The 27,957-nt window shown below is 37.3% G+C and overlaps 1 protein-coding gene and 1 long non-coding RNA gene across 2 annotated transcripts in view; one reads left to right on the top strand and one right to left on the bottom strand.

Moving 5' to 3' along the window:
- LOC102023474 overlaps positions 1-3,444 on the top strand; it is a 44,083-nt gene extending 40,639 nt beyond the window's left edge. Inside the window, exon 4 of the long non-coding RNA XR_001233578.1 lies at positions 3,315-3,444. This is a non-coding gene — a long non-coding RNA (uncharacterized LOC102023474). The remainder of the gene's footprint in view (positions 1-3,314) is intronic.
- Nr6a1 (nuclear receptor subfamily 6, group A, member 1) overlaps positions 1-27,957 on the bottom strand; it is a 198,910-nt gene that overhangs the window by 140,474 nt on the left and 30,479 nt on the right. The window contains exons 2-3 of the mRNA XM_005382484.1: positions 21,259-21,300; positions 14,630-14,674 (exon numbers count right to left, since the gene is read on the bottom strand). Of these exons, the coding sequence (XP_005382541.1) occupies positions 14,630-14,674; positions 21,259-21,300 (87 nt within the window). The remainder of the gene's footprint in view (positions 1-14,629; positions 14,675-21,258; positions 21,301-27,957) is intronic.

Below are 27,957 nucleotides of genomic sequence, written 5' to 3'. Positions count from 1 at the left end.
TCAGTCTTAGGGGAAAGCAGTCACTATTTCACCATTAAATATTATGTTAGATGAAGGTTTTCTGTAGATGTCTTTGTCAGGTTGCGAAAGTTAATTTCTACTTCAGGTTTATTCAGAGGTTTTAATCATGAATGGTTATTGAAGCATGTCAAGTGTTTTCTTCATCTATTTAGATGATTAGATGTGGTTTTTTGTTGTTGTTAATAAAACTCTGACATGTAAGCCACTTATTTTTATAAATAAAGATTTATTAGAATACAGCCATATCCATTTTTCTACATATCACTGCTCTGGTAGTAAAACAGTGAAGTACGGTAGTTCCAACAAAAACTATGGTCCAAAAACCTAAAATACTGTGCCACCTTGTTTGGTTTTTTTGTTTTTATTTTTAGTGCTGGGGATGAAACTCCAGGGCTTCAAATATGCTAGGCAAACACTACCACTGAACTATACCCACATTCCTACAGTCATACCTTTTTTAAGATAACATTTGTTGACACTTAGTATATTGCATTAGTTATTTGTGTGTCTGGGGGTTTTTGTTTTATCTGTTTTTGCTTTTTGAGACAGGGTCTCACTCTGTAATTCCGGATGGTAACAAAAAAATCACGATGTAGCCCAGACTAGCCTTGAACTCAGTGATCCTCCTGCCTCAGCCTCCCAAAAGCTGAAATTACAGGCGTGTGCCACCACACCTGGCTTACATTAGCTTTTCTGTGTTAATTCAAACTTGCATTTCTGGAGTAAAAGTCCATTGGTAATGGTATGTATATATATGGTACACAATCCACTAAATATTATGTTACTGAATCTGATTTGCTAATACTTTGTTAAATAATTTTCTTCCTATGTTCATAAACTGGTCTGCAGTTGTCTTGTGTTACCTTTGTTTAATCTTGTTATCAGGGTAATACTGTGCTCACTGAATGAGTTGGGAAGTGTTCCCCTGTTTTCTATTTTCTTTTTTCTTTCTTGTGAAAAACCTGGTATTGCTTCTTTAAATGTCTGAATAGAATGTATCAATGAACTCACCTGAGTCTCAGCTTCACTTTGCAGGAAAATTGGTAATTCATTTTCCTTAATTGTTACACTAAGGGTGATTTAAAAATATGGTGAATGTTTAAAAAAATTTATTACACTAAGAGACATACTGCCATTAATTCTCAATTATAAGGTGTGATCACAAATTCAGTGAATGCTACTGCTGAGTGCCATCCATCAGAAAGGCAGGCTGGTAAAAACATTACGGTGCATTTTCATCCACTGGATTTGACACTGTGTGACTCCTGGCTCTTCCCCAAAGTCAGAATGATCATGAAAGGAAAACATTGTGAATCAATTCACAACAATAAGGCAGCCACGATATAGCAGTTGAAGACACTTATAAAAGAGAACTTCCAGGAGAGCTTCAGGAAGTGGCAAGGATGACGGGATAAGTGTGTTTGAAGGAAGGGGAGTATTCTGAGGAGGGTAAATGGCAATGTATTTCTTACTATGATAAATTTGTTTTAAATATTCACTATATTTGTCAATCATACCTGGCAGGTATATTCATATTTTCTATTTCCACTTGTTCAATTTTAATAACTTCCCTTTTCCTAGGAATTTCATCTAGGTCAATGGTGGCAAACCTATGGAACACGTGCCACAGCGGGCTGGTTGTATCACTGAAAGCTCTAAAAGGTTCATCATCACTGACCTAGGTTGTCTAATTTGTTAAAGTTGTTCATAACATTCCCTTATAATCTTTGAACTTCTGTAACGGAGACATCTCTTTCATGATTGTTTGATCTATGTCCTCTATATTTTTTTGGGCAGTACTGGTAAAGGACTGTCCATTTTGTTTTTTTTTTTTTGGTACCAGGAATCTAACTCACCACCTCACGCTTGCCAGGCAGGCACTGTGCTGCTGAGCTAAATCCCTAGCCCTAGGGTTGTCAATCTTATTGAGCTCAGAGAACCAATTTTGATTTCATAGATTGTTCTCTACTGTTTCTGTCTTCTTTTTTACTCTTCTGCATTACAGAAAACTATAAAAGCAGTTCAAGCATTATAAGAGCTATAAATCTTCCTCTAAGCACAGCTTTAGTTGCATTCCATAAATTTTGATATGTTGTGTTTTCATTTTCATTTAGTTAAAAATATTTTACAGTTTCCCTTGGAATTTCTTCTTTGATCAGTAAGTGTATTGTTTAATTTCAAATATTTGGGGTTATCACAGATTGCTTTCTGTTACAGATCTCTAATGTAATTCCACTATGGTCACAGACTTTATCTTATGTGATTTCAGTCATTGACAATAATCGAAGACTTTTTTATGGCCCAGAATATTCTTTTTTTTTTTTCTTTTTGCAGTGCTGGATATTAAACCTAAAACCATGCAAATACTAGGCAAGCCCTCTATTACTGAGCCACATTCCCAGCCCATCAGAATATTCTGACTATTCTCTGTGAACTTTAAAGTTTATTCTGTATCAAGTTCAAAAACTGAGTTACATCAAACTGTTTGGAAGTACTAATGAATTATTTTATATCCTTGTTAATATTTTGTATAAATACTGTACCAGTTATTAAGAGTATTAAAACCTACAACTGTTATTACTTAGTTGTAAATACTGTATCCATTACTAAGGGTATTTAAATTTACAACTATTGGGGCTGGGGATTTAGCTCAACGGCAAAGCGCCTGCCTGGCAAGCGCAAGGTCGTGAGTTCGGTTCCCGGTACCGGAGAAAAACCAAAATAAATAAATAAATAAATAAATTTACAACTATTATTGCTTAGTTATCTATTTCTCCCTTACCTTCTGTTAGTTTTACTTCATATATTTTAGTGTATGTATTTTTGAGTACATCTTTATAATTATGTTTGCCGCACATATTACCCCTTTGTCATTATGAAATCTTCTCTGTCCCTAGTAATATCCCTTGAACTCTGCTTGATATTAAGAAAGTCACTCAAACTCGCCTATGGCTATTGTTTGCATGACCTAGCTTTATCAACCTTTTGACTTTCAACATTGTTTTCTTTGAACATAAGGTATGTCTATTATAGACAGCCTAAAGCTGGGTCTTGCCTATGAAAGCCCAGGGTGACAAGCTCTACTTTTGGAATAGTCTGTCCATTCACATTTAATATTATCTATTGATGTAGCTGGACTTATACATGTCATTTTGCTGTTTGTTTTTGTACCATCTTTAAAAAATGTTTCTTTTACCGTATTTTGTATGAAGTTCTTTTTTTTTTTTTAAGTGTACTGTTTTTAACCCTTCCTTGATTTTTTTTTTACTATGTATTTTTTGTTATTTTCTTAGTGGTTACTTTTGGCATCACAACATGGACTTTTACCTGGACAAAGTTAAGAAACATAGAAGCCACTGGGCATGATGGCACACACCTGTAATCCCAGCATTCAGGAGGCTGAGGCAGGAGGACCGTTGCGAGTTCGAGACCAGCCTGGGCTACAAAGTGAGCTCAGCCTGAACTACATAGCAAGAGCCTGTCTCAAAAAAAAAAAAAAGAAAAAGAAACATAGAAACCATCTTTATATTTCCTACCCACCACCCTATCATTCCCCCATATATGTCATAAACTCAAAAATATGGTATTAAAACCCTTGCTTTACATACCTGACATCTTCTATAAAACTTAAAATACCAAGAGAAAAGAAATTTATACTTACCTATATATTTATCGTATCTAGTGTTCATCTTTTTTTCTCATGGACTTGAGGGTAAATTTCTTTCAGCCTGAAGAACTTCCTTTGGTATTTTAAGGCAGATCCAATAGCAGTGAACTCTTTTTTTACATGGGAATGCTCCCCTTCATTTGTGATGAGTTGTTTTGTTGGATATAAAATGCTTGGTTAACAGTTTTTCTTTCTATATGTTGCATACACCATCCCACTACCTTTAGACATCCATTGTTTTAGATGACAAGTTAACCATAAATCCTATTGTTGTTCCTGGCACAAAATGAACCCTTCTTTTCTTGCTACTATGAAGGTATTTTCTTTGTCCTTGTCTTCCAATAGTTTGACTCTGATGTGTGCTTATCATACTTGGGGTTCAACAAGTTTCTTGGATCTACATATTTTAATGTTCACCAGATTCAGAAAGTTTCTAGCCATTATTTCTTCTAATAGTTTTCCGCACCTTTCTTTCACTCCTGTCCTATGATTCTCATTACACACACACACACACACACACACACACACTTGATGTTATCCCACAGATCTTACTGGTTCTTTTCATTTTTCTTCAATTTTTTCTCTCTTCTTCATATTAAATAATCTGTACTGCTCTAGCTATATGTTTATCCTTTTTCCTGCTTCCTCAAACTCGCCACTGGTCCCTTCTACTTAACTTTTTTCATTTCACTAATCATATTTTTCAACTCTAGAACTTCTACTTTTTCTTTCTTATAAGTTCTTTTCTTTGAGATTCTTTATATTGAGTCACTACCATCAATCTTTCTTTCAATTCCTTAAACATAGTTCAATTTCTTTTAAATATCCATTATAACTGCTTTGAAGTCTCTGCAGTAAGAGCCAACTTTGGGATCATTCACAGCCAGTTCTCACTGATTTTTCTTCCTGAGTGAATTTTGCCTTCTAAAAAACTTTTTCTTCGTTGAATGTTGAACATTTAAAATAATGTGCTAGGAGTTGGAGGTTTAGCTCAGTGGCACAGTACCTGCCTGGCAAGCATGAGGTCATGAGTTCAATTCCCGGTACCAGAAAAAAAAACAACAACAACAAAAAAAGATAAAATAATGTGCTAAGGTTGATAGTAATGGTCCAATATGGACTAAATATGAGAAGTCTGACTCCCCTATAATAAATAGTTCCTGATGATGTAGGCTTTTTTCCTTTTGTTTTTATTCTGAAGCCTAATTCTAGAAATTATCTATCTGTCTACACAGCTTACTGTTCAAAGATTGGTCAGAGATATCTTGTACTCTGAGTAATTAATTTAAAAATAACAATATGCAATGTATTAACCATTGTTATGCTCCTGTTATCTTGTTTTGAAACTTTGTGGGTTTTTTCTCTATAAAATAAAATTTAAAAAAATAAAAGAAAAAAAGATTGGTCAGAGATCAAGCCCAACCACCCTGAGCACTTTCACTCTCTGCTACTTAATCTGTGGTTGGGATGAGGAGCACATAAGCTTTAGGCTTTTCAATCTGTTTCAGTTTTTTCTTTCTGCTAGGCTTTCTCTCACATCCCTTGCACTGGCCAGGATGTGTGGGATGGCTTGGGCACATACTGGTTTCTGGCGTGCATCCCCTGGTCGACCTAGAATATGTGGGGAGCTCATGAGTGGGGAGCCCTACAGTTGCTTCACCTCTCAGACTTCCCTTCTACAACCTGCTAGCCCACTGTTGTCTCAGACAAAACTGCAATCTCAAGCCAGCAAACCTGCAGGCCCTCACTGTTTCACTTGCCATGCAGATCATCACCTTTTTTTTCCTTTGGTGCTAGGGATCAAGTCTTTGGGCCTTATCCACGCTAAGCAAATGCTCTTTCCTGAGCTATGCCCTCATCCCCAAGACTATGACTTTGAATAACAATACTCCAAATCAAGAGAGCCTGCTCTATAGCAGTAGGAAAGCTGCGAGTTTTCATGGCCTGCCCCAGCATGGTTTACCTATTGCACTGTCAGTGTTAGGAGAGTGGGAAAAATCCTAAACAATACAAACTTCTGCTGCTCTTGGCCCAAATTCAGTGGCTTCCACGAATAAATGTTATAAGCCTTTGGTTGGTTCCAACGTTTCTGTTAAGTTTTATAATTGCTTTTGGGAAAGAGGATCTATTGACCTCTTCACCCACTTGTGTCAGAAATGAATCTCTTCAAGTATGTTTCCATAAACATCATTAAGTGATTAAATCTTTATCTCAGTGAAATTAAACAGCCAGTCAAACCTATCTTCCTGGAATCTGACCCAAGTGCAATAGCACCTAAACTTCTCAGAGGAATAAAGTCATTCTAGGATTATGGAATCAGTTCCACTTCCAAAAACCAACAATCCATACACTCAAGTTATTTTCAGTTCACATTTCCCCAAAGCCCTATTTACAGTTACTAGTACCTTCTATGTGTGTATATAATCTGATCAAGCCCCAGAGCCATTCTTGTAGAAGGCAAAAATACATAAACTTAGACCTTGTCACTAGGCAGGTATTCAAATAGGCACCAGACACTGGTGCACAGTGAGTCTTACTGCTGAGTACACTGAGTCTTACGGCTAACAGTGGCCACTAGCTCAGTTACAGTCACTATGTGATCATCAGCATGTATGGGTATCTATCACAAATCCTGCCCCACTGCCCCAGGCTTAACACTGACCCTAAGCAGTCAATACTACCCCAAGACCCACTGCCCCAGGATTAACACTGACCCTACGTAGTCAATACTACCCCAAGACCAAGAGTTCTGAGTCTTAATGTTTATACCCACAACTAATAACCGGGTAGGTTGAAAGCACAGCTCTTCCACTTATCAAACTTCCACTTACCTCGATTCCTCCTGTCTTTATCAGTTCCCCATCTTCTCCCTCCCCAGGCCTGGTAAGTAATTCCTAACCATGCCCCTGAGTTTTCCCTGCTTGCTCATTACCTCTCAAATACTAGATTTCATAGTCAGTTTCCACACTCTCCATACTGCCTGTTTCCTGACTGAAGCTATCACATTGGACAATGTTTCTGTTCATTCATGTCCTCCTACGAATGCTCCTGTAGCTTCTCCTGATAGCGAATCAAGTACCGCTCCTGAGAGACAAACATTTACATGATCCAAACTGGTCTTATCCTCATTCCTGAGTAGTTAAATTTGAGCACACATTCTCTAGTTATTCTATGTTGAACATGAGTGCTAGAAAGCTATGATAAGCAGGGCAGGGCAGGGCAGGTACAGATATTTTCCCTTCATGGACATAGAAGCAAAGAAGAGCAATCTCTTTTTTTTTTGGTTTTGTTCCAGTACCGGGAATCGAACTCACGACTTCACGCTTGTCAGGCAAGCGCTATGCCACTGAGCTAAATCCCCAGCCCCTAAGAAGAGCAATCTCAAAGAGAAGAAAAATGTGAACCAGAAGCATCAGAAAAGCAGAGGAGACTACATACGGCCATGGAGGATGGGAAGAAATCTTGGTCTTCATGCTTTCTCTGCCCCTTCATCCTGCAGAGATCTCTACTTTCCAACAGTATCTCCATTTTCAACTAGCTTGAAGGGTTTTTGTTCCTTGCAATTGAACTACTAGGGGGAGGGAGAAAATCTCTTATTCTCACAATTAAGATTATTTTGGTGAAAATGATGCTTTGACATGACTTTTTCTACTGCATCTCAGTTATATTAACAGAGTGCTAGGCAACTGAGATACTAAACAATCCAGACATCAAACAAATAAAAGTCCCAGCACAAGATGATTACACAAAGGATTTCATATATTCCTTCACTCAACACATGAAAAAATACTCCCTGGAGGAAACATTGATGTTAGGTTCACGTAATAAATAATTATGTCAGTAGGACTGATCACATAAAGTTATCCTATCTATAGTAGCACAGCCTCATTACAAACATCTGTGCATACACCGTGCACATGAACACACACACTCCCCACATGGAGAGATTTTGGTTTGAGTCACAGTCAGAAACAGCACCCCTTATTTTTTACATACAGTAACTATGACCACTGCACTGAGCCTCCTCCTTCTAGCTAGGCTGCAAGTATCTTTCCATCTTCTCCGCCTCCTTCCTAAGCCATTTGCCCTATGATTCTCAAGGTGTAAACTTTTCAAGAATCCTTCAATGAGTTCATCTAATATTCATCCCTCTTATGAGTGACTGATGCTCAATTCATTTCTACCTGTGAAATAAGGCTGCTGATGAGTAAGCTGTCAAGTGACTACAAACAAACTTCAGTGTTTATAAACTAATATTAACAAGAGATTCATCAGTGTTCTACTAAAGTCTGGCTGCCATGTAATTGGTAGCAAGGTAGGAAGATCTTTCTGTGAATGTTCACATAAAATCAGTGGGAAATCTTACAGTTCTCAGGAGAATTCCATTATCACTGTTGAGGGAGTTACTGGTGGTTTTCAACTGCTGCTATTCTTCCTTTATAATCGTCAATTATGGCTCATTCAGCATCACCATTTTCAGCTTAGCTTGATACATGCTGTGTATAATGACAGGCATTGTATCAATAGCATCTTTTTAAATTTTCCAGTAATTACACTGTGATGGGTATATTATGCCATGTTTCAAATATGAACCCTAAGTCAACTGCTGATGCATACATATCATCCTTCCCACAAAGTTATTTGTGTTTAACCGTCCTTTACCAATAAGTTCTTTTCAACTAGAAAACAGGAATATACAGGTTAAATAGGTAAGGAGGTGTTTCACATGTCTAAGTCAGCTGAAGTCAGCAAAAGCTGGCATCCACCTCACACTCAAGCAAGTTGCCCTAGCTGACCAGCCCACACCGCTTCAGACCAGTTGACTTCCCAACCTTTTCCTCCTTTTAGTTACTTGGGAGCATTAGAAATTCACAATATCCCTTTAATTATCATAGGCCCATCAATCATATCATTAAGCTTTCTGGAATCTCACACTTCCCTTAACAGACCTCCTTTCAACACCCTTTTAATTCTATGTCCAAGAAAACCTGTTCTCCCACTGTCATTTTTATAAGAAAAATCTACATCTTAGATTATAACATTCATAAACTGCAAAAGAATGACATCTATGACCCAAGGGATGGCATGGACCCATTCATGTCTCTTTTTACAGTCTCCCAGGAAGTAGAGTCCAACTGTTGGATAGAAGAACATATCCTTGGCCAGGAGCAGTGGCACATGCCTATAATCCCTGCTACTCAGAAAGCTTGGGCAGGAGGATTGCAAGTTCAAACCCAGCCTGGGAAACATAGCAAAACCCTGTCCCAAAAATGAAAAAATCTACAGGGTTGGGGATACAGGTCAATGTGAGGTGATGTGTTCAAACCCACTCCCCCAAAAAACCACACCCCTTTTGTCCCCACTCTCTTTTTATTAAAGGTCTGCTCTACTTTACACTAATATTCGCTGGGTGTGCTTGTGCACACATGTAACCCCAGCACTCGGGAGGCTGAGGCAGGAGGATCTTTGTGAGTTTGACACCAGCCTGGGCTACAAAGTGAGCTCAAGGCCAGCCTGAAATGCTTAGCCAGACCCTGTCTCAAAAAGAAAAAAAAAAAAAAAAAAAACAAACACTAATATTCAAAGAAAAGTTACTAGCTATTCATTGAGTAAGGCAAGATTTTGACATTCGAGGAATAAAGGAAGGGAGATAGAAAATAGGGTTTGATGTATTTTTTTGTATGTGCTCTTAGAATGAACTAAAAGTGTAACTCCCTCTCTTAAATTTTGAATACTAACTGCATTATTTTTAAGAAAATCTTAGTTTTCTGTTCTAATTAGTCATGAGTTTTTTACAAGCATGTACAGCTTTCTGTGATTTTTCAGTCCAGGCCTTGCTCTTTGCACCTCAGATGAGACCTGTCGCCACCTGATGGCCTGAGTGGAAATGCACACCAACCCACTGCCAAAGGCTCTGCCTCTGTACTTCCAGAAGAAACCACTAGATGGAGACTTCCAAACTGAAAATAGGAGGACAGCTCCCTCACCTGCTTACAAAACCAGCTGGCAGTTTATGACAACACAGATTAGGACATGTGTTCAAAATACGTAATGATTTAAAGAAAAATAGAAAGCTTTTGGAGACAGTATGGCACTAGGTTAAGACACCGGCTTTGACTCTTTTGAGCACAATCACAAAATCCATAAGAAAATATTAGGAAGGCTGGGGATATAGCACAGCACCTGCCTGGCAAGCACAAGGTCGAGTTTGATTCCCAGTACCACCTCTCAAAAAAAAAAATCAAGCTGAATTCAGTAAGATATGAAAATTATAATATGTCACAAGCACATGAGCTATACCCCATGTGCTTGTGACATATTATATTTACTACTATAAAGCTAGTTCATTTTCAAAATTTAATCAGTACAAGCCACCACATTAACAATCTAAGTATCAAAATGGAGAAACAGTTATTTGAAACGTTTATCTGGGTATATTATAGCACACGCCTGTGATCCCAGCACTCAAGAGGCTGAGGCACAAATATCACTGTGAATCTGAGGCCAGCCTAGGCTACAGTGGGACTCTGTCCCAAAAAAAAAAAAGTTTCAGTCTGATAAATATTCATGATACAAATTCTTAGCAAACCACAAATACAACTACCCAAGCTGACCAACAGTAGCTACAGGAAAATCTCTGGCTTCCAGATTTCCAAGTTTGCTACAAAACCACAATAACTGAAACAGCGTCAGACATATGAACCAGTGCAACAGAGAGACCAGGGGAAGGAAGGCAACAACCCTCAAATATGTGGCAATTTTTTTTTCTTTCCTCATGCTGCTGAGGATCAAAGCCAGGGCCTTGTAGAAGGAAGGCAAGGCCAAATGATTTTTGACAAGTTTCCCTCATTCACTCGAGAACAGTCTCTTCAACCTGTGGAGCTAGGAAAAGAATATCCATATAGAAAACAACAAAGCTGAACGTTACCTTATATCGTATGGAAAAACTGAACTTGACATTAAAGACTTTCATGTTTCTTAGCTATGATACCAAAAGCACAAGCAAAAAAAGAAATAATAAGCAAATGGGGAACCAGGTGTGGTGCTGCACACCTGTAGTCCAGGAATTTGAGAGCTGAGGCAGGAAGATCACTGTGAGTTGGAGGTCAACCTGGACCACACAGCAAGTTCAAGACCAGCATGAACAAGGTCAACCTGGACCACTATGGTCTCACTATGTAGTTCATAACTGGCCGTGAACTCACTATGTAGGACAGAATAACCTCAAACTCATGGTGATCCTCCTGCTTCAGCCTCCCAAGTGCTGGGATTACAGGTGTGCCCCACCATGCCCAACCACCCAAAATATTTTAAGTAAAAATCTCTGTGCCCCAAATACAAGGTAAAAAGGCAAGCTTCAGAATGGAAGAAAATATTTGCAAACCATGTGTCCAATAAGATGTTGATACCCAGAATACAGAAAGACCTGCTGCAACTAAAACAAACAAATCAAAAACCCAACAAAGAATCAATTTTTAAGAATCAACAGAAGACTTAGACAATTCCCCTAAGAAGATATACAAATAGCCAGTAAACCAGAATAAAGATGTTCAATTATCACTAAGCATTAGGAAAATGGAAATAAAAACATAGAAAAAAGTGTTAGTGAGGATATGAAGAAACTAGAACCCCTGTATACTACTGGTGAGAATATAAAATAGTGAAGTCAATATGCAGAACAGTATAATAGTTCCTCAAAAATTAAAAACCAAAGCCAGGCATGGTGATGCACACCTACAGTTCCAGCACTCAGGAGGCTGAGGCAGGAGAATCATCAAGAGCTCAAGGTCAGCCTGAAGTGCATAGTAAGATCCTATTTCATGAAAACAAAACAAAACAAAAAATTAAAAATATAATTCCTGCCAGCCATGGTGGTGCATGCCTATAATCCCAGCTACTTGAGGCTAGGCAGGAGGATCCCAAGTTGCAGGCAAGTCTGTCCAACATACTGAGACCCTGTCAAAATAAAAAATAAAAAGAGGAACTCAATCCAAAATAAACTTAACTCAGGTGGAGATATAGCTCAGTGGCACAGTGCCTTGCTTGGCAAGCACAAGGTCCTGAGTTCAATTCTCAGTACGCTCCCCCTTCAAAAAAAAAGCTTAATCCAAAGGCCCTAGATTAAATCTCTAATACTGCCAAAGGGAAAAAAGAAGGAAGGGAGGGTGGGAGGAACAAAGGGAGGAAAAATAAGCAGGCAAGCACACAGACTGACTCAAAGACATATACCTAACTACATACACCCACATTAGTATCAGGGTTATTCACAATAGGCAAAAGGTGGAAGAAACCCAAGTGTCCACCAATGGGTAAATGGATACACAACATGCAACATATATAACAATATTACATGGCCCTAAAAAGTAAGGAAATTCTAACATATTGTACAATATAGATAAGTCTTGAGGACAATATGCTAAATGAAATAAGCCAGTCAGAAAAGGTCAGGCAGTACTCATATGATTCCATTTATATGAAATATCTAAAGTAGACAAAGCTACAGTAACCAAAACACTGTGATACTGGCATCATAACACATATATAAACCAATGCAGTAGAGAGGCCCAGAGTGGAGGGGGAAATATATATATATACCCATTTCCTTTTATCTGTAGGTTGCTAGTATCCAGGAGAAATGGGCACTTACTGTCAACAGATACCAAGTTTCAGTTTTCCAAGATGGGTTCTGTGGATGGACATTGGTGATGGTTGCAAAACTGAATATATTCAATACCACTGAATTACGTACTCAAAAATAATTAAATGTTACATGTATTTTATCACAATTTAAAAAATAAATAAAAAGGAGAAAAGAAAACCCAAGGACCAACATTATACTTCATAGTGAAACTGAATGTTTTTGCCCCAAGATTAAGATCATAGCAAGAATGTCATTCTCATCCCTTCTGTCTGCCATTGAGCTAGAAATCTTAGACAGTGCATTAAGTTAATAAAAATAAAAGTCATAATCAAAAAGGAAGACATAAGTCTTTATTCACAGATATACACATAAAAAGTCCCAAAAAATTTATTCTTAAAAGTTACTAAAACTAGTAAACAAATTTAACAATGTTATAACGTACAAGTTCAACATACAAAAATCAATTGCATTTCTATATACCAGCAACGATTAGAAAACAAATTTTAAAAACAATAATTTATCATAGCATTAAAAAACAAAATCCTTAGAAATAAGTTTAAAGAAAGATGTACAAGATCACAACACTAAAATTTTAAAAAATTAATGAAAAAAATAAAGACACTAAATTCTTAAGCTCATTTGTTAAAAAAATGAACAACTGATTCTAAATTATATAAATTTTTTTTAAAAAAACTAAGCCAAAGTAATCAAAAAGGAAGAAGAGAGTTGGAGGACTAACGCTAATTTCAAGATTTATTATAGAGCTATAGTAATCAAAACATCATTGCCAGGCGTGGTTGGCACACGCCTGTAATCCCAGCTCTTGGGAGGATGAGGCAGGAGGACTGTTGCAAGTTCGAGACCAGCCTGGGCTACAAAGTGAGCTCAAGGCCAGCCTGAACTGCATAGCAAGACCCTGTCTCAAAAAGACCAAAAACAAGAAAGAAAGAAATCATGATACTTGTGAAACAATAAAAGAATAACTGCACTGTGCATGGTGTGGCATATGCCTTTAATCCCAGCACTCAGGAGGCTAAGGCAGGAGGATCACTGAAAGTCTGAGGCCAGCCTGAGTTACACAGTAAGTTCAAGGCCAGTCTAAACTACATAGCAAGACTCTGGCTCTACAGAAACAAACAAACAAAAATTCAGAATAATAAAAGGATAACTAAAAGAGATACAAAGTCCATAGGTAGACACACAAATTGTTTTTCAGCAAGAGCATCAAAACATACAGTAAGTCTTTTCAAAAAGTGGTGATGGAACAAATAAATATTCATGTAAAAAGATTCTGACTCCTACTTCATAATACACAACAAATAATTTAAGACAGAATACAAACATAAGTATAATAATATCATAAAAATATAGACTATAGATCCCCATGAGTTCGAGGCCAGCCTGGACTACAAAGTGAGCTCAAGGCCAGCCTGAACGGCATAGCAAGACCTTATGTCAAAAAGACAAAAAAAAAGGCCCTACTAGTCAATAAACATTTTTTAGTGGCCAAATCTTAAGCACTTTAAAAACACAATATATATGAGTACCCAGTAAGAGCACAAAAACACGATCAGCTTTGTCATCAGGCAAATACAAATTAAAACCACATCAATCCCACTATAAGATGCTCACTAGAATGACTAAAATTAAAGATTGACAACATCAAATGTTTATAAATGTTATCAATGTTTGGAACTCAATGTACTTCTACAACTATAAAATATATAAAGATTTTTGAATACTGGCAATTTCATAAAAGGCTTCACACATACGAACCATATAAGACTACAATTCCTACATATGCCTAATTAAAACATAGCCATATAAATCTGGTACAAGAAACTGTATAGCTGATTTATTAGTAATAGCTGAAAACTAGCAACAGCCAGGCGTCAACAAGTGAACTGATGAAGTCACTCGGTCAATGGAATACCACTCAGCAATAAAAAGAACTATTAACACCTACATTGTGGATTGATGACACATAATTGCGCTAAAAAAGAAAAAAGAGCATGTTTGTCTCTGACATTTGGAACAGGCAAAACCAATCAATCATGACAGAAATCAGAAGTTCTTGCTTCTTGGAGTAGAGCAGTGGGATAAACGGGGAAAAGCAAAGAAAATCTTCTCAAAGGATGAACATGTTCTTACCTTGATGAAGCATGGATTACAAGGGTGTACACATTTCAGTTTTATACTTTAGATCTATGTGTCTTGTTGTATGTAAATCCATACCTTAATTTTAAAAAGATAAAATGGACACAGGCTTTGGGACCACACAGTTCAGTTCTGCCACTTACCAGTTGTGTGACCTTGGCCAAGTGTTAAACTCTCAGTCTCCTCATCTGTAAAATGGAGAGAACAAGAGTTGAGAATAACCTCATAGAACTGGCAGGAAGAGCAAGTAATGTTTTAATGTTTCAGCATACTATAAATACTCATTAAATATTAACACTTCCAAGAAAGAAATCAGCAAAGGAGCAAGATGCAAGATTGACTATAATAGCAATTCACATATATAGTATTATCTTATTTTCTTAAACAATTCCTAACAGGAATTATTACTCTCATATGGATGAAGAAACTGAGCTTCACAGGTTACCTATGGTCACTCAGTAAGTAAGCTGCTATACCAGGATGCAAACTTTGAGGTTTTTTCCACTTTCCTGCACACCAGGCGTTTCAGTAGCATCACTTCCAGCAACTACACCTGAAGCTGCCAGGACAGCCCAATTCACACATGAGAAGCTACTGTGAGCTCCCTTCATTCTTGACAGTCCCAGCTCAGCCCCCAAGTACTGAAAAGGAGGCCAATTCTGACAGTCTGATTAGGGAACGGTAATAGAGCTGCAAGGAGAAGCCTAAAAATGCTACTATAGGCTTTTATTCTGTTCTTAAAGAACAGAATGCTGCTACTTTATGCTGCTACTTGAAGACACTAATGTCCCTTCTTTAGAGCAATTCAAGGGAGAATTCTGAATGCAAAACCTGTGCTCTGAGTCTAAGAGGCAAGCTAGGGCCTGAGCAGCTCAATCTGGCAGAACAGCCTTGGAAACAGTAGCTGAAATGAGAATCAGATTTTTTTTAATATTTATCTTTTTTCTTAATAGTGAACAGTCCTTATAAGAAAATTAAATCATAGAGATATGAGTTATTCTGTAACTTCATTTTTTCCAAAGATACCACTATTAACAGTTCAGGTATCTTCTCCCAGATGAAAATGTGCCTTCTCCTTAACACATCTGTAGTATTCATTCTACTGAATGAATGACCACAATTCACTTAATTAGTCCTCTATTAATCTTCTGAGGTGTTTCCAATTCTTTCACTACTACAAAGGCTGAAAGGAGTACCTAAGACTACATATTTTGCATAATCATCATTTCTTTAGGATAAATTCCTACATCTATAAACTATTAAATCTGTAATTTTTAATTTTATATTTAAAAAATTTTAAACTGCTAAATCTACAAAAACAAACACATTAGCAGTCTGGACTACATAATGAAACACTGCCTCACAAAAAAAAGAAAAGAGAAAGACTTATTTGGGATTGAGGTGTTATACTCTCAGCATAGCTAGAGGACCAGAAGACTGTCTCCTTTCTAAAATTATGCATACCTTGGGAAAGGGTGACTTATCCACTACTGATATTATTTACACAAAATCTTCTCTTTGCTGAGACATCCAAAATGAAGAGAATTCCACTTACTCACTATTATCATGTACTGAATTTAAGCAACCATTTTCAGCTTTTCTTAAAAATGAAATAAAATAAACGTTTTAAGAATCTTTCTCTGATCTTAAAAAAATGTTACAATACTGCTCCCACAAAAGAACAACTGCTACAACCTATCTGCTCTCAGAGTTTTTCTTTCCTTAGTCACCCATTACACATCTCCAGACTTAGATGTTCAAGCATTCCCTGCACCCACCAGAGATAGTGGTAACATCTATGGCTATCCAAGGACCTTTGAATGCAACTATCTTTTCATCAACTGTAAACAAGTCCTAAACGTCTGGCTCCACAGAGAGTCCCTACAAGTCAGTAGAAGCTGGGAAACAGGGGCAGAGGTCAAGGCGATGAGAATTCAGCTTAAGCTCTGGACCTCATACCACCCTCACCCTGTTCAAAAGAATCCTTATCAGAAGGGAACTCCCCAGTAAAGGCCACACTCAGGAGACGTGATCTAGCAGTGATCTAGCAGATTCAGCTGAAGCTTGGGAAGCAGGCTTCTAGAACTGTTATGAACACAAAATACCTAAATCAGGAACAGAATGTTGTGGGGAAAAGGGGAACGTGAGGAGGAAAAACCACAGATTTGTCAATTTATCTTAATGCACTTCAAAAAAGAACCTGCCTAATAACTGACAGAATAATCTTGAATCTGAGAAGCAATCTCTTTGGAAACCTATTCCATTTTTCTCCAAAATCCTCCCAATATATGCAAAAGACACCCAAATGACACTTAAAAACAGCCTTCATTCTTTTGTGCATAAAAAGCCCCACTATCTATGCTATAAATGATTATAATGCCTTAAACTCTCCCTCCATTGTTAGCACCTGAGACTTCACAATCAAGAGAGCCACAAAAGGGAACAGATTAAACAGGGACTCTGAGATCATATTTCACTACGACTTTGTGGTGGTTATTCAATCCTTCAAACCTCACAGTTCTCATTTGTAAAACAGGGATAGTCAATTTTAAAATGCATGTGAACCATTTGGTGCATTACAAAATAAATACCAGTATCATTACTATAATGTGGTAAAAGCCACTCTACAGATTCAAACTTGAAATTAGGTATTTCATAAATGATGCAACTCTTCTCACAACTGCTGAACATATGAAAAGTGCATGGCACATAAGGAAATGGCAATTCCCTTTTCATTCTCAATCTCTAACATTCCCTCTTAAATTCATCCTATGCACATAATAATGTTCTTGGGCCTACATGAATACTTTCTGAAACCAAAAGCTGCAACATATAGTGTGATAACTACAACCATTAGGACACAGGATAGAATACTAGAATTTCTGACAGAGCCTAAGGCAACTATACATCTGTACATGGGTGTATGGGTAGAAGAGTGGCCCCAGAAGACTGAGTCCTAGAGATACCTGACAGCTAATGTAAAGCCAGTGCAAGCTAATGGTGACACACTGTCCTAACATAAGCTCTTTTTTATCTTGCCATCACCCATAGATTCCTGCTTGGTGAAAATTTACCAGTAGGGCAAAAGAGGCCAGCGACTAAACTTCCAGGTCTCTCTCAGAATCTTTTCTACTAAACTTTGCTATTATCCAAAAAAGAAAGTATATAATCTGTGTATTTATTTTGACAAAGCACAGAGCTATTGTCTTGAGCTTCCTAAAAGGTCAAATAAATGGGTTAGCAGCTGCTGTTGGGGGAAGAGGGATAAACCCTCTAACAGTTAACCAGATGGTAAAGAAAAGTCTTAACCAAAATGGTCATCAGAACATGAGCTTCATTCCTGTGAATGAACTGTACTTGAAGCAGTAACTTATGTTTGCTAACATCTGGAATGATTCTTCTTCATGTCGCTAATAAAATGCAGTTACAATACCCCATTAGCACAAACCTGAGAATTTCAACATTCCACTACATAGGTTAAAAGAGCACACACTTAATAGAGTTTAAACAGGGTGTAGGAGCACATGCCTGTAATTCCAGCACTCTGGGAGGATAAAACCAGGAAAAGTGCAAGTTTGACCTAAGCTGGATAATTTAGAAACTTTGTATGAAGGCCCTGGGCTCAATCCCCACTGCATCAAAAAGAAAGGAGAGGGGTGCCCTTTGATAAGCATTATTTTATTCTAAACCCTTTAAATATTAGTTTATTTATTCCTTAAAGCAGCCCTCACAAAATAAGAATAATTATCCCCATTTTATGGATGAGAAACCTGAGACATAAAAAGAATAAATAACCAAGCTCACAGAGTTCATAAATATTGAACCTAAGTTGAGCCCAAACAATAATGAGCCAGAATCCATGCTCTAAATTCAGAAGTTTTTGCCTACGTAAAAAACTAAAGCACTCATTTGAAATGCAGATAAAAAATTTGTAAGCAAACATGTTCCCTGTGGACATTATTTAGAATGTAGAAACAAACTAAACGCCCAAGAATAGGAGAATGGTTAAACATGATTCCTAACTATGTAAAAGATGAGCTCAGACACAAACAGGAAGAGCTTGTTGTCAAATGAGATACAATGGTTATTTCTAAGTGGTGCAATTAGGGTTGCTTGTATTTGTCTTTCAGTGTTTTCCACAATGAACATCCATTATTCTACTACTAGGTTAAACAAATGCAACTTGTTTTAATTAAGCTCTACCAGAACCCTCAACTAGTTGGGGTTTGGGAACAACAGCTAAAAAGCTTCTGATCTAACTTCAAGTAATTCCCTTCCTTGGGATGGTAGCCTCTGAACATCAGACAACACAGCACATGCAAAAAGAATGTTTATCTTCAACTTTGGAAATGGAAGTGGAAATGGAACTGAGTGTTTTCAATTTTGGTCTATGTTTATGTTCAATGCAGTTATTTTAGGATATTACAAGACATAAATTTTATTATATCTAGGCCAAAAATTCAAAAATAACAGCTGAAATAGACAAGAGACAAAAGTTTGACTGAGGGGGAAGAACAGCTGTTGCTAATCTAACCATCTACCCTTTGACCTTCTATCTGCCCAATAACTGAACAGTACCAATTGTTTCCCTGTATTATGTGCTGTTTACAATCCCTGAGAGCCACGAAAGGAATTAATAATTTAGCCTAGAAAGCTGACAGCCTTTATTGGGGAGCCCCTTGTCTGTGGGATAGAAATCAGAGCAAGAGTCATCCTGAAGTCACAGGTCCCTTTACTGTTCCTGTTTTATAGCTTCATTGGCCCCCAAACATAAATCAATTATTTCTCCTGTTTTAAGCAACAATGACATCTATTCTCTAACTTCCCTTGTATCAAGTCAGTCCTTGTTCTACTGAGTTTTACAACTACACGGTAAACATGATGGCTGAGGGAAAAATTCAGGGAGCAGGGCAGACTAGGGTTATTTGGAAACAGAAACACAGAAAGGTTATGCTGTTTTGAACTTCTCTTGACCTTTGGCTGCCCTTAGCTTATGCTAATGGGCATGGTATGGGGCACTTCTTGTAGAAATGAACTTAGCCTGAACCTGTGCCATAACATTGGACTCCAGAAGCCCAAGAATCATAGGAAGGCAGCCAGAGTGTGAATAGCTGCCCATATTCTAAGCATAGCTGCCCATCTGCTATAACAGAAAAAGGTGAAAAAGGCCATCTGAATTGGACAAAAGTCATCTTTGCTTAAGAAAGTTCCAACATATCCCACCTGTTTTTCCAAATCTGCTATCTGCAACCACTGCCAAACACAACTGGAAATTAACAGGAAAGGTATGTCCTGTTACAGAGTAAGCAGGTATGAGCAGGCTTCCCCTACCAGGAATTTGGGAGGAAGAGAGAACACTGGGGCCTCCAAATTCCAAAGATATAATAAAGAAAAATTCCTATTATTCTCAATCTGATGTGCAAATGCCACAAGGTAACATACAACATATTATTCCTTTCTGGGCAGAACACACAGAATTTGTAGTACCAAAAACCAGATTCAATTTAATACAACACACACATCCCATTCTCAGTTCTCAGAATTCCTATAACCTGATAGTGCTAAATGTGTCCATTTGAACTTCAAGATTTGCCACATGGGGAAGCACATGCCCGTAATTTCAGCACTTGGGAGGCTGAGGCAGGAGGACTGCTACAAGTTTGAGGCCAGCCTGGGCTACATAGTGAGTTCAAGATCAGCCTGGCCTACACAGCAAGCCCTGTCTCAAAAAAAAAGAACCCCAAGATTTGTACACTGAGATTTTAAATTTTTACTTTTTGTCTGTTTATTATTATAATCATCAAAACTTTATGTATTTCTTTAGAGGATAAAAATAATATTAACTTCACAAAGATAAAAATATAGGAATTACTGAGAATACTATCATATACACTACATACATTTTTTTTCCTTTGGTGATGCTGGGGATTCAACCCAGGATCTTGTGTGTGATAGGCAAGTGCTTTTACCCTGAGCTACATCCCAACCCACTAAAGTATAACTTTTTTCTTAAAAGATGATTTTTTTGGTAACTTCCATTCTACACTGATACATAAAACTATGCCCACTCACATGGAATGGAGAGGTCTGTACATCATCATAGAGATTCTATACATAAATATTAAATGACCTAAGGTTACTTAGCCCAGTAAGCAGAATAATTCAACAACTTTTATGTGACTATCAGAAGCATACTGCAGCAAATGCCATGATTAATTTTCAGTTGCTACTAAGTATATAAAGGGAGAATAAGCTTTGGTACTATGTTAAATTCCAGTCCTGAAAAGCATCATCATTTAACTAGACCTTGAAATGGTCACTATTCTACCTTGACTTGTAAGAGTATAGATTTGAATGCTTCACAAATTAAATGGTTATCAATGCTTATTAATTATAAATTTATAAGAAAGGATAATCGTTCTTTGAAATAAACTGTCAAAACTAGCCAATACTTTAGAAAGTGGCTGTGAGACTACAATCTTTGCTGTTGCTGCTAGTTTCATAGGAGGATGGAGGCCAGAGCAAGACCAGTACAAAAGAGAAATTTTTAGCACACCCACTTTCTATAAATGAATTCAATCCTGGCCACTGAGCAATATTGGGAAAAGAAAAAGAAAGCATATTATAAAAAGCAGAATACCATTCTTATAAAGTGAAATAAAATCTGAGTCAATTACATAAAGCTTTCAATAACATCTTAAGTTACACATTTAAAATCATACACACACATTTGTTTCTTACCAACAAACAGTGGGGAACATTCAGAACTTACTAGTGCCTGGATCGAGCTCTGTCAATTCATCCTGACAGAAACCTAAAAAGAAAATAATAGAAAAAAAGATTATGATTTGTAAATTACTCCAAGCTAATTCCAAGTATGACTGGCCACGTATCATACAATGGGGAAAAAATTCAGACTTAGCAATTTGGGGAACTAGGTCTGATAACACATATTTACAATCCCAGCACTGGCGAGGGTGAGGTCGGACGATCATCTTTAAGTTTAAAGCCAGCCTGTATTACACAGTAAATCCAAGGCCAGCCTGAGACACAGAATGAGATTTTGACTCCAAAAAAAAAAGTCAATTTGGGTTTGAATCCTACCTCTAATAATTAGCTACTATATACCCCTCTGACTTTCCATTTCATCACCTTACTATATTAAAATAGAGATAGTAGCAGTTACTACAGAGTAGTAATGAAGATTAAAGGAGATACCAATATAAAATGCTTAGCACAGAGTGGGAACTCAAGCAATAACACAATTAAGAAGAGTAAGCATGCTGGGGCTGGGGATTTAGCTCAGCAGCACAGCCCCTGCCTGGCAAGCGCAAGGTCGTGTTTGATTCCTGGTACCAGGAAAAAAAACGAAAAAGTAAGCATGCCAGCTGGGCGTGGTGGCACACACCTATAATCCCAACACTCAGGAGGTTGAGGCAGGAGGATCATTGCGAGTTCGAGACCCACCTGGGGTACAAAGTGAGCTCAAAGCCAGCCTGAACTGCATAGCAAGATCCTGACTCAAAAAGACAAAAAAAAAGGAAAGAAAAAAGAGTAAGCACACCAATGTCAGTTACATTAAAAACTGACAGGAAGAGATGAGAACATGGCTCAATGGTAGAGTGCTTGTATGCATGTGTAAGTGCCTGGGTTTGATCCCAGTGCCATTACACCAAAAACAAAAGCCTCTCAGGGGAAGAAGATTACAATTCTTTAATATCTGTCATCTTGTAGTCCCACAAAAAAAGCAAAATAAACAAAATCTTACATATTAAACAAGGAAATTTTATTTAAAATTTTCATAAGGGCTGAAATTTTTGCCCCCACACAAACAGAAGCAATTTTCTATTAATCAATATACTATTCAGACTGCAACTGTAGCTCAATGGTACAGAACATGCTAGCACACACAAGGCCCTGAATTCAATCTTCAGCATTAAAAATAATTTTTAAATGCTATTCATGTTGGAATAGACTCTCAAAAGCACATTTTATATCCAAAAGGCCTAAGCTATATTTGTCTGTGATACATAGGTATCACACTAGAAAGAAAAATCAATCAAAATGAATGGCAAACAAAGTAAGTCTTCTCTACACAGCTGATCGAAGTTATTTTTTCCTAGAATGACTATCTACTTTCTCCTATCTGTTTTCTACTCATTTTCAGTTTACATATTTCCTCAAAAAAGCTTTCTCTGGCCTCCTTCACTCTTCTCTCACACACAAGACCAACATCACAGTTAAAATTATCTGTAACACCTATGTCTTTTTGTTCATAGCCCTCATCAACATAGAATTATGTGGTCAGTGTCTGACTTTTCCACAAGGGTATACACTTGACCTGTCTTGTTCACACTGTACTCTTTTACATCTCATGTGCCTAGCACATAGGTAGCTATTTAATAAAAACAAACTGTTGAATAGGAATGATAAATTCAACAATACAACAGGACTGGCACAGTGGTGCACATCTGTAATCCCAGCTACTCAGGAGATTAAGACAGGAGCATCACAAATCTGCCATCAGCCTCAACTTAATGAGACCCTGCCACAAAATAAAATTAAAAAAAAGAACTAGGGATGTAGCTCAGTGGTTAAGCACATGTGAGGCCCTAGGTTCAATCCCCAACACTGCAGATGTTGATAAGAGGAGGAGGAGAAGAAAGAAGGAGGAGGAAGAAGAAGGAGGAGGAAGAGCAGCAGCAGATGGAAGGGGAAGAGGGACACAACTAGGACTAGCTGGGTATGAGAGCCTCAACTGGGATTCAAGTAGAAGAGGATTCCATAATTCTTTCTTTCTTTCGTTTTTTTTTTTTGTTTTGTTTTGTTTTGTTTTGTTTTGTTTTCCGCTACCGGGAATCTAATCACATAGTTCTTAAAGTCCTTTGCAATCCTGGGCTGTGCTGGTAACAACACTCGCCAAAATACACGTTTTCTTGCCTTCCTATTTCCTTCTCTTCCTCTACTTGGTTAGAAAAACTATTAATCCTTCAAGGTCCAGCTCAATTATTAACCACCACTATGAAACATGCAAAGCAAAAGGCCTCTCCAGTACTTACCAAATGATAAATGATTTAAATACCTGCCTCCTCCACTGAGCTTCAGAGGTAAGGACTAGGTCTTGCCATCTATGGAACTGCTTCTATGCTTAGAACAACTGTTGATGCACTATGAAAGATACTAAGATGTAAGATGAGTTAAAAGACACACCTTGCCTCTAGATCACAGCCTAGGCAAAAGAAAGGCATAGAATCAGAAGATTCAAGTCTAGTCTGGCCATTGTGTGGAAGGATGTCTAAATGAGGAGACTGAATCTAAAACACCAGAGTTCGAAAGCTGCTGAAATTGATTGAGAAGCCTAAGGCTCATCTCACAGTGGCTCTAAAACCTCTCTACATACAAGCAATGGGAATCAGAATAATCACAGAGAGATGCCAGGTGTCTTTTTCTAGTTAGGATACTGTAGCAAAATACCATGAACAAGATGGCTTACAACTAACAGAAATTTGTTTCTGCACACTGAGGAAATAGCTCACCTTTACATATGGGTTGAACACTGAGCATCCTGCCAGAAGTAAAACTGAGAATATGCAAAACATTAATACAGTATATACTGACCTAAAAAGAGAATAAAAACAAAGCTTTTCCAAGGGCCAGGGATATAGCTCAGCGGCACAAGCGCCTGCCTGGCAAGCGCAAGGTCCTGAGTTCAATTCCCATTACAAAAAAAAAAAAAAAAAAAAGATAAAAGCACAGGAAAGCAGGAAGTACTATATAATGGAAAGTTAGACCCGTCCTAGGTTCTAACTCAAGTCACTTTTAGTTCTATCACCTGAGGCAAGTCATTTCCTATTCTGAGCCTCAAATTCTGGACATTATATGAAAGGACTCTATCAAAGGTATCAAAAGAGGACAACGCCAATGTGCCTTCTAAAAACCAATATTCCAAACTCCAAGCAACTAGATCAAACACAAACAGAGAATAGGTGACTCAAAAACAAAGAAAATTCTACGAAAAGTAAACGTAGACATCTACTGATTTCATCTGCCTGGTAGCCACTCCCTCCTCTGCTAACTGCACCTTAATTTTTCTTTAGAGGTTTATCCCTCTTCCACTCCAAGTCCATATGATCCAATAGAGACTGACTCAATATGCTGTAAATTGGAATCAATAACAGCACCTATCTTCTAGGGTTATTAAAATGATTAAATGAGAGTACACGTAAAGATTCTGCATAGTACTTAAATACAAGCTCCATACATGTGAGCTATCACTCACAAATCTCTAGAGTCCATCCAGCTCAATGCTGGGGCTACAGAGGCAAAATATACATTATAGAAAGCTAACTACTGAGCCATCGTGACATGGGATGGAACTCTAACATCACTACTGTCACCTTAGTTACTTGCTATAATTCTTAAATCTTTTTTATATTTTTAGCTTTTAAACTATTTAATATAATTCCAGAAGTTTGCTATTCCCTGAGGAAAAGAAGGACTTCTCTATTTACCCTAAAGTTCCTCAGAGGTTCACAAAGAACCCTGATTATGGAATCAAGTAACTAGGTCCACAGGCCCGCAATCTAGTCCTAAATGCACCAACTCATGTCTCTGGTCTTACAGATTAACACTTACACAGAAGGTCTGAGGAGATACAGAGAACGGTGTTAATCCCACTAATGAAATACATGGTCCTAATGACAAGTCAGCACAGTGCTTAGATTTGGCCATCATTCCTAAGCAAAGTTCTTAGAAACCAGATCTAACTAGCAAAATTATCTGTACGTAGAAGAATTTAAATCACTGCTAGACACAACCTCAATATGTTTAGATTTCTCAATTAGATTCAATTCAAAAGCAAAAAAAATCAATTGCAAGCAGGCTCCTAAAACCTACAAATACACAAACATACTCCCCAAACCACCTGCCTAAATTAAGCACATTACAAAATATATTAAGAATACATTAGGGGCTGGGGATTTAGCTCAGCGGCACAGCACCTGCCTCGCAAGCACAAAGTCATGAGTTCAATTCCTGGTACTGGAAGAAAAACAAAAACAAAGAATACATTAAGCACATTACAAAATATTCTCAGCCTCTTTAATAAATGGTGCTCGAAAAACTGGCTCTGCACATGTGGAAGATTGAAACTGGACCTGTATCTTTCACCATGCACTAAATAAATTTGAAATAGATCAAAGATCTAAATATTAACACAGAAACATTGAATCTCGCCAGGGATACAGCTCAGTGGCACAAGCACCAGCCTAGCAAGCACAAGGTCCTGAGTTCAATTCCTAGTACCAAAAAAAAAAAACAAAAAAACATTAAATCTCCTGGAAGATAAAATAGGTAAAACTCTTAAAGACATTGGTATAGGCAAAGACTTTATGAATAAAACCCTGATCACACAAGAACTATCATGAAGAATCAACAACTGGGACCTCATCCTATTAAAAAGCTTTTACACAGCAAAAGAATCTACCAAGTGAAGAGACAAGCCACAATGTAGGAAAAAATGTTTGCCAGATGTTCCTCAGACAAAAGTTTACAATCAAGAACGTATAAAGAACTCAAAAAAAAAAAAAAAAAAAAAAATCAGACCTCCCAATTTAAAGACCCAATACAAAATTGGGCAACAGAGATGAATACATATTTTCAGATGAAGAAATACAAACAGCAATATATGAAAAAATGTTCAACATCACTGGTCATTCAAGAGATGCAAATTAAAACAATGAAATTCCATCTCACCCTGGAAAGAATGGTTATTATCAAGAAATCAACCAGAAACAAATGCTGGAGGGGATGTAGGGAATAAAGAACTCTTCTCCACTGTTGGTGGGACTGTAGACTGGTATAACCACTGTGGAAATCAGTATGGAGATGCCTCAGAAAACTAGGATTGGAAGTCTCGTTTGACTCAGCTATTCTCCTTCTGGGTATCTTCCCAGAAGAATCAAGTGAGATTGTCTCAAAATAAAGACAGAAAGGGCTAAAGATGTAGCTCAGTGGTACAGTTTACCTAACATACACAAAGCCCTGGATTCAATCCCCAGAACTACCCAAAAATTAAAAGGAAAAAAAAAAAACAAAAAACACAAAAACTCAAAAATCCATGGTCTTTGGCTGTTGACCTCCTCTTTCAAAACAGAAACAAAGTTATGTTGCTTAAATATCACCAAGTGTGTACACAAGAAATCTAAATTTATAGTGCAAAGTTTACATTCATTTACCATAGTTTAATATGAAAACAGATGAATATTGGAAAAGGACATGAGTATGAACTAAAATCAGGTTTAAGCACTAAAACTGCCACTATTAGCTGTTTAATTAACTAAGCCAATTTACTGAAATGAGGAATGTACAATCATCATGATTCAAATGTTATGAGATTTGTTGAGTACATTTAAACTACCTATTTTATGGCAAGTACTCAACAAATGGCTGCAAGTTTAGGAATCTTCCTTACTACAAGAGGAATTTTAGCTGGGCGTGTTGGTGCACGCCTGTAATCCCAGCACTCAGGAGGCTGAGGCAGGAGGATCATTGAGAGTTTGAGGCCAGCCTGGGCTACAACGTGAGCTCAAGGCCAGCCTGAACTGCATAGTAAAACCCTGTCTCAAAAAGACCAAAAAAAAGGAATTTTAAATTGGGAACTGCATAGTGAAACCCTGTCTCAAAAAGACCAAAAAAAAGGAATTTTAAATTTAAATCTTCTCCAAACAAACAACATTTCAAAAAAAGAAAAAGATCAGTGACTCTTCAGACTGTGATTGGCTCTGATGACAGATTTAAGAGTCACTGATTTTTTTTTCGTATTTTGGTATTTTGATTGCAAAATTGTATATATATGAGCTAGGCATTATGGTACAAAACTGTAATCAATCCCAGCAGTCTAGGAGGCTGAGGGAGGAAGATCACAAATTTGATTCCAGCCTGGGTAATTTAGCAATTTAGCAAGATCTCATCCGAAAATCAAAATTTAAAAAAAAAAAAAAAAGATGAGGATTTAGCTCAGTGCAGAGGCCCTAAGTTCAAAGCCTACAACCACCCAAAAAAAAAAAAAAAAACCTATATTTACTACAAAAGCAAAAGTTTAATTTTGAGTATTTTTTTCCAAATATGAGTAAGTAAAGGTTTATGAGGGTAATGCCCATCAACAAATTCAGGCCTAAAACAATAACTAATTGCATTCTATAATGTGTCTTACAAAAGCAAGCAAGTATTCCTTGAGGAATATTTTAAGACTATCTTTTTTTTTTTTTTAAATTTTGAAGAGTAAAAGAAGGATAACATAATAATAGGGGGGGCTTACCAAATTATAGACAAAGTGGTGGGAAATTATCAATGGTTATTGTTTCACATATCGTTATCTACAAGATAGTTTCTCAGGAAAACAAATAGACAAATAATACTGAGTTACAGACAAAAGAGGTAGGAGATTATCAATAGTTGTACTATACTTTGG

This window comes from Chinchilla lanigera, unplaced genomic scaffold, assembly GCF_000276665.1.
Source record: "Chinchilla lanigera isolate Chin_1 unplaced genomic scaffold, ChiLan1.0 scaffold00018, whole genome shotgun sequence".
NCBI classification, from domain to species: domain Eukaryota; kingdom Metazoa; phylum Chordata; class Mammalia; order Rodentia; family Chinchillidae; genus Chinchilla; species Chinchilla lanigera.
The sequence above is the reverse complement of the archived record's forward strand: the minus strand, read 5'-3'. Positions and strand labels throughout refer to the sequence as shown.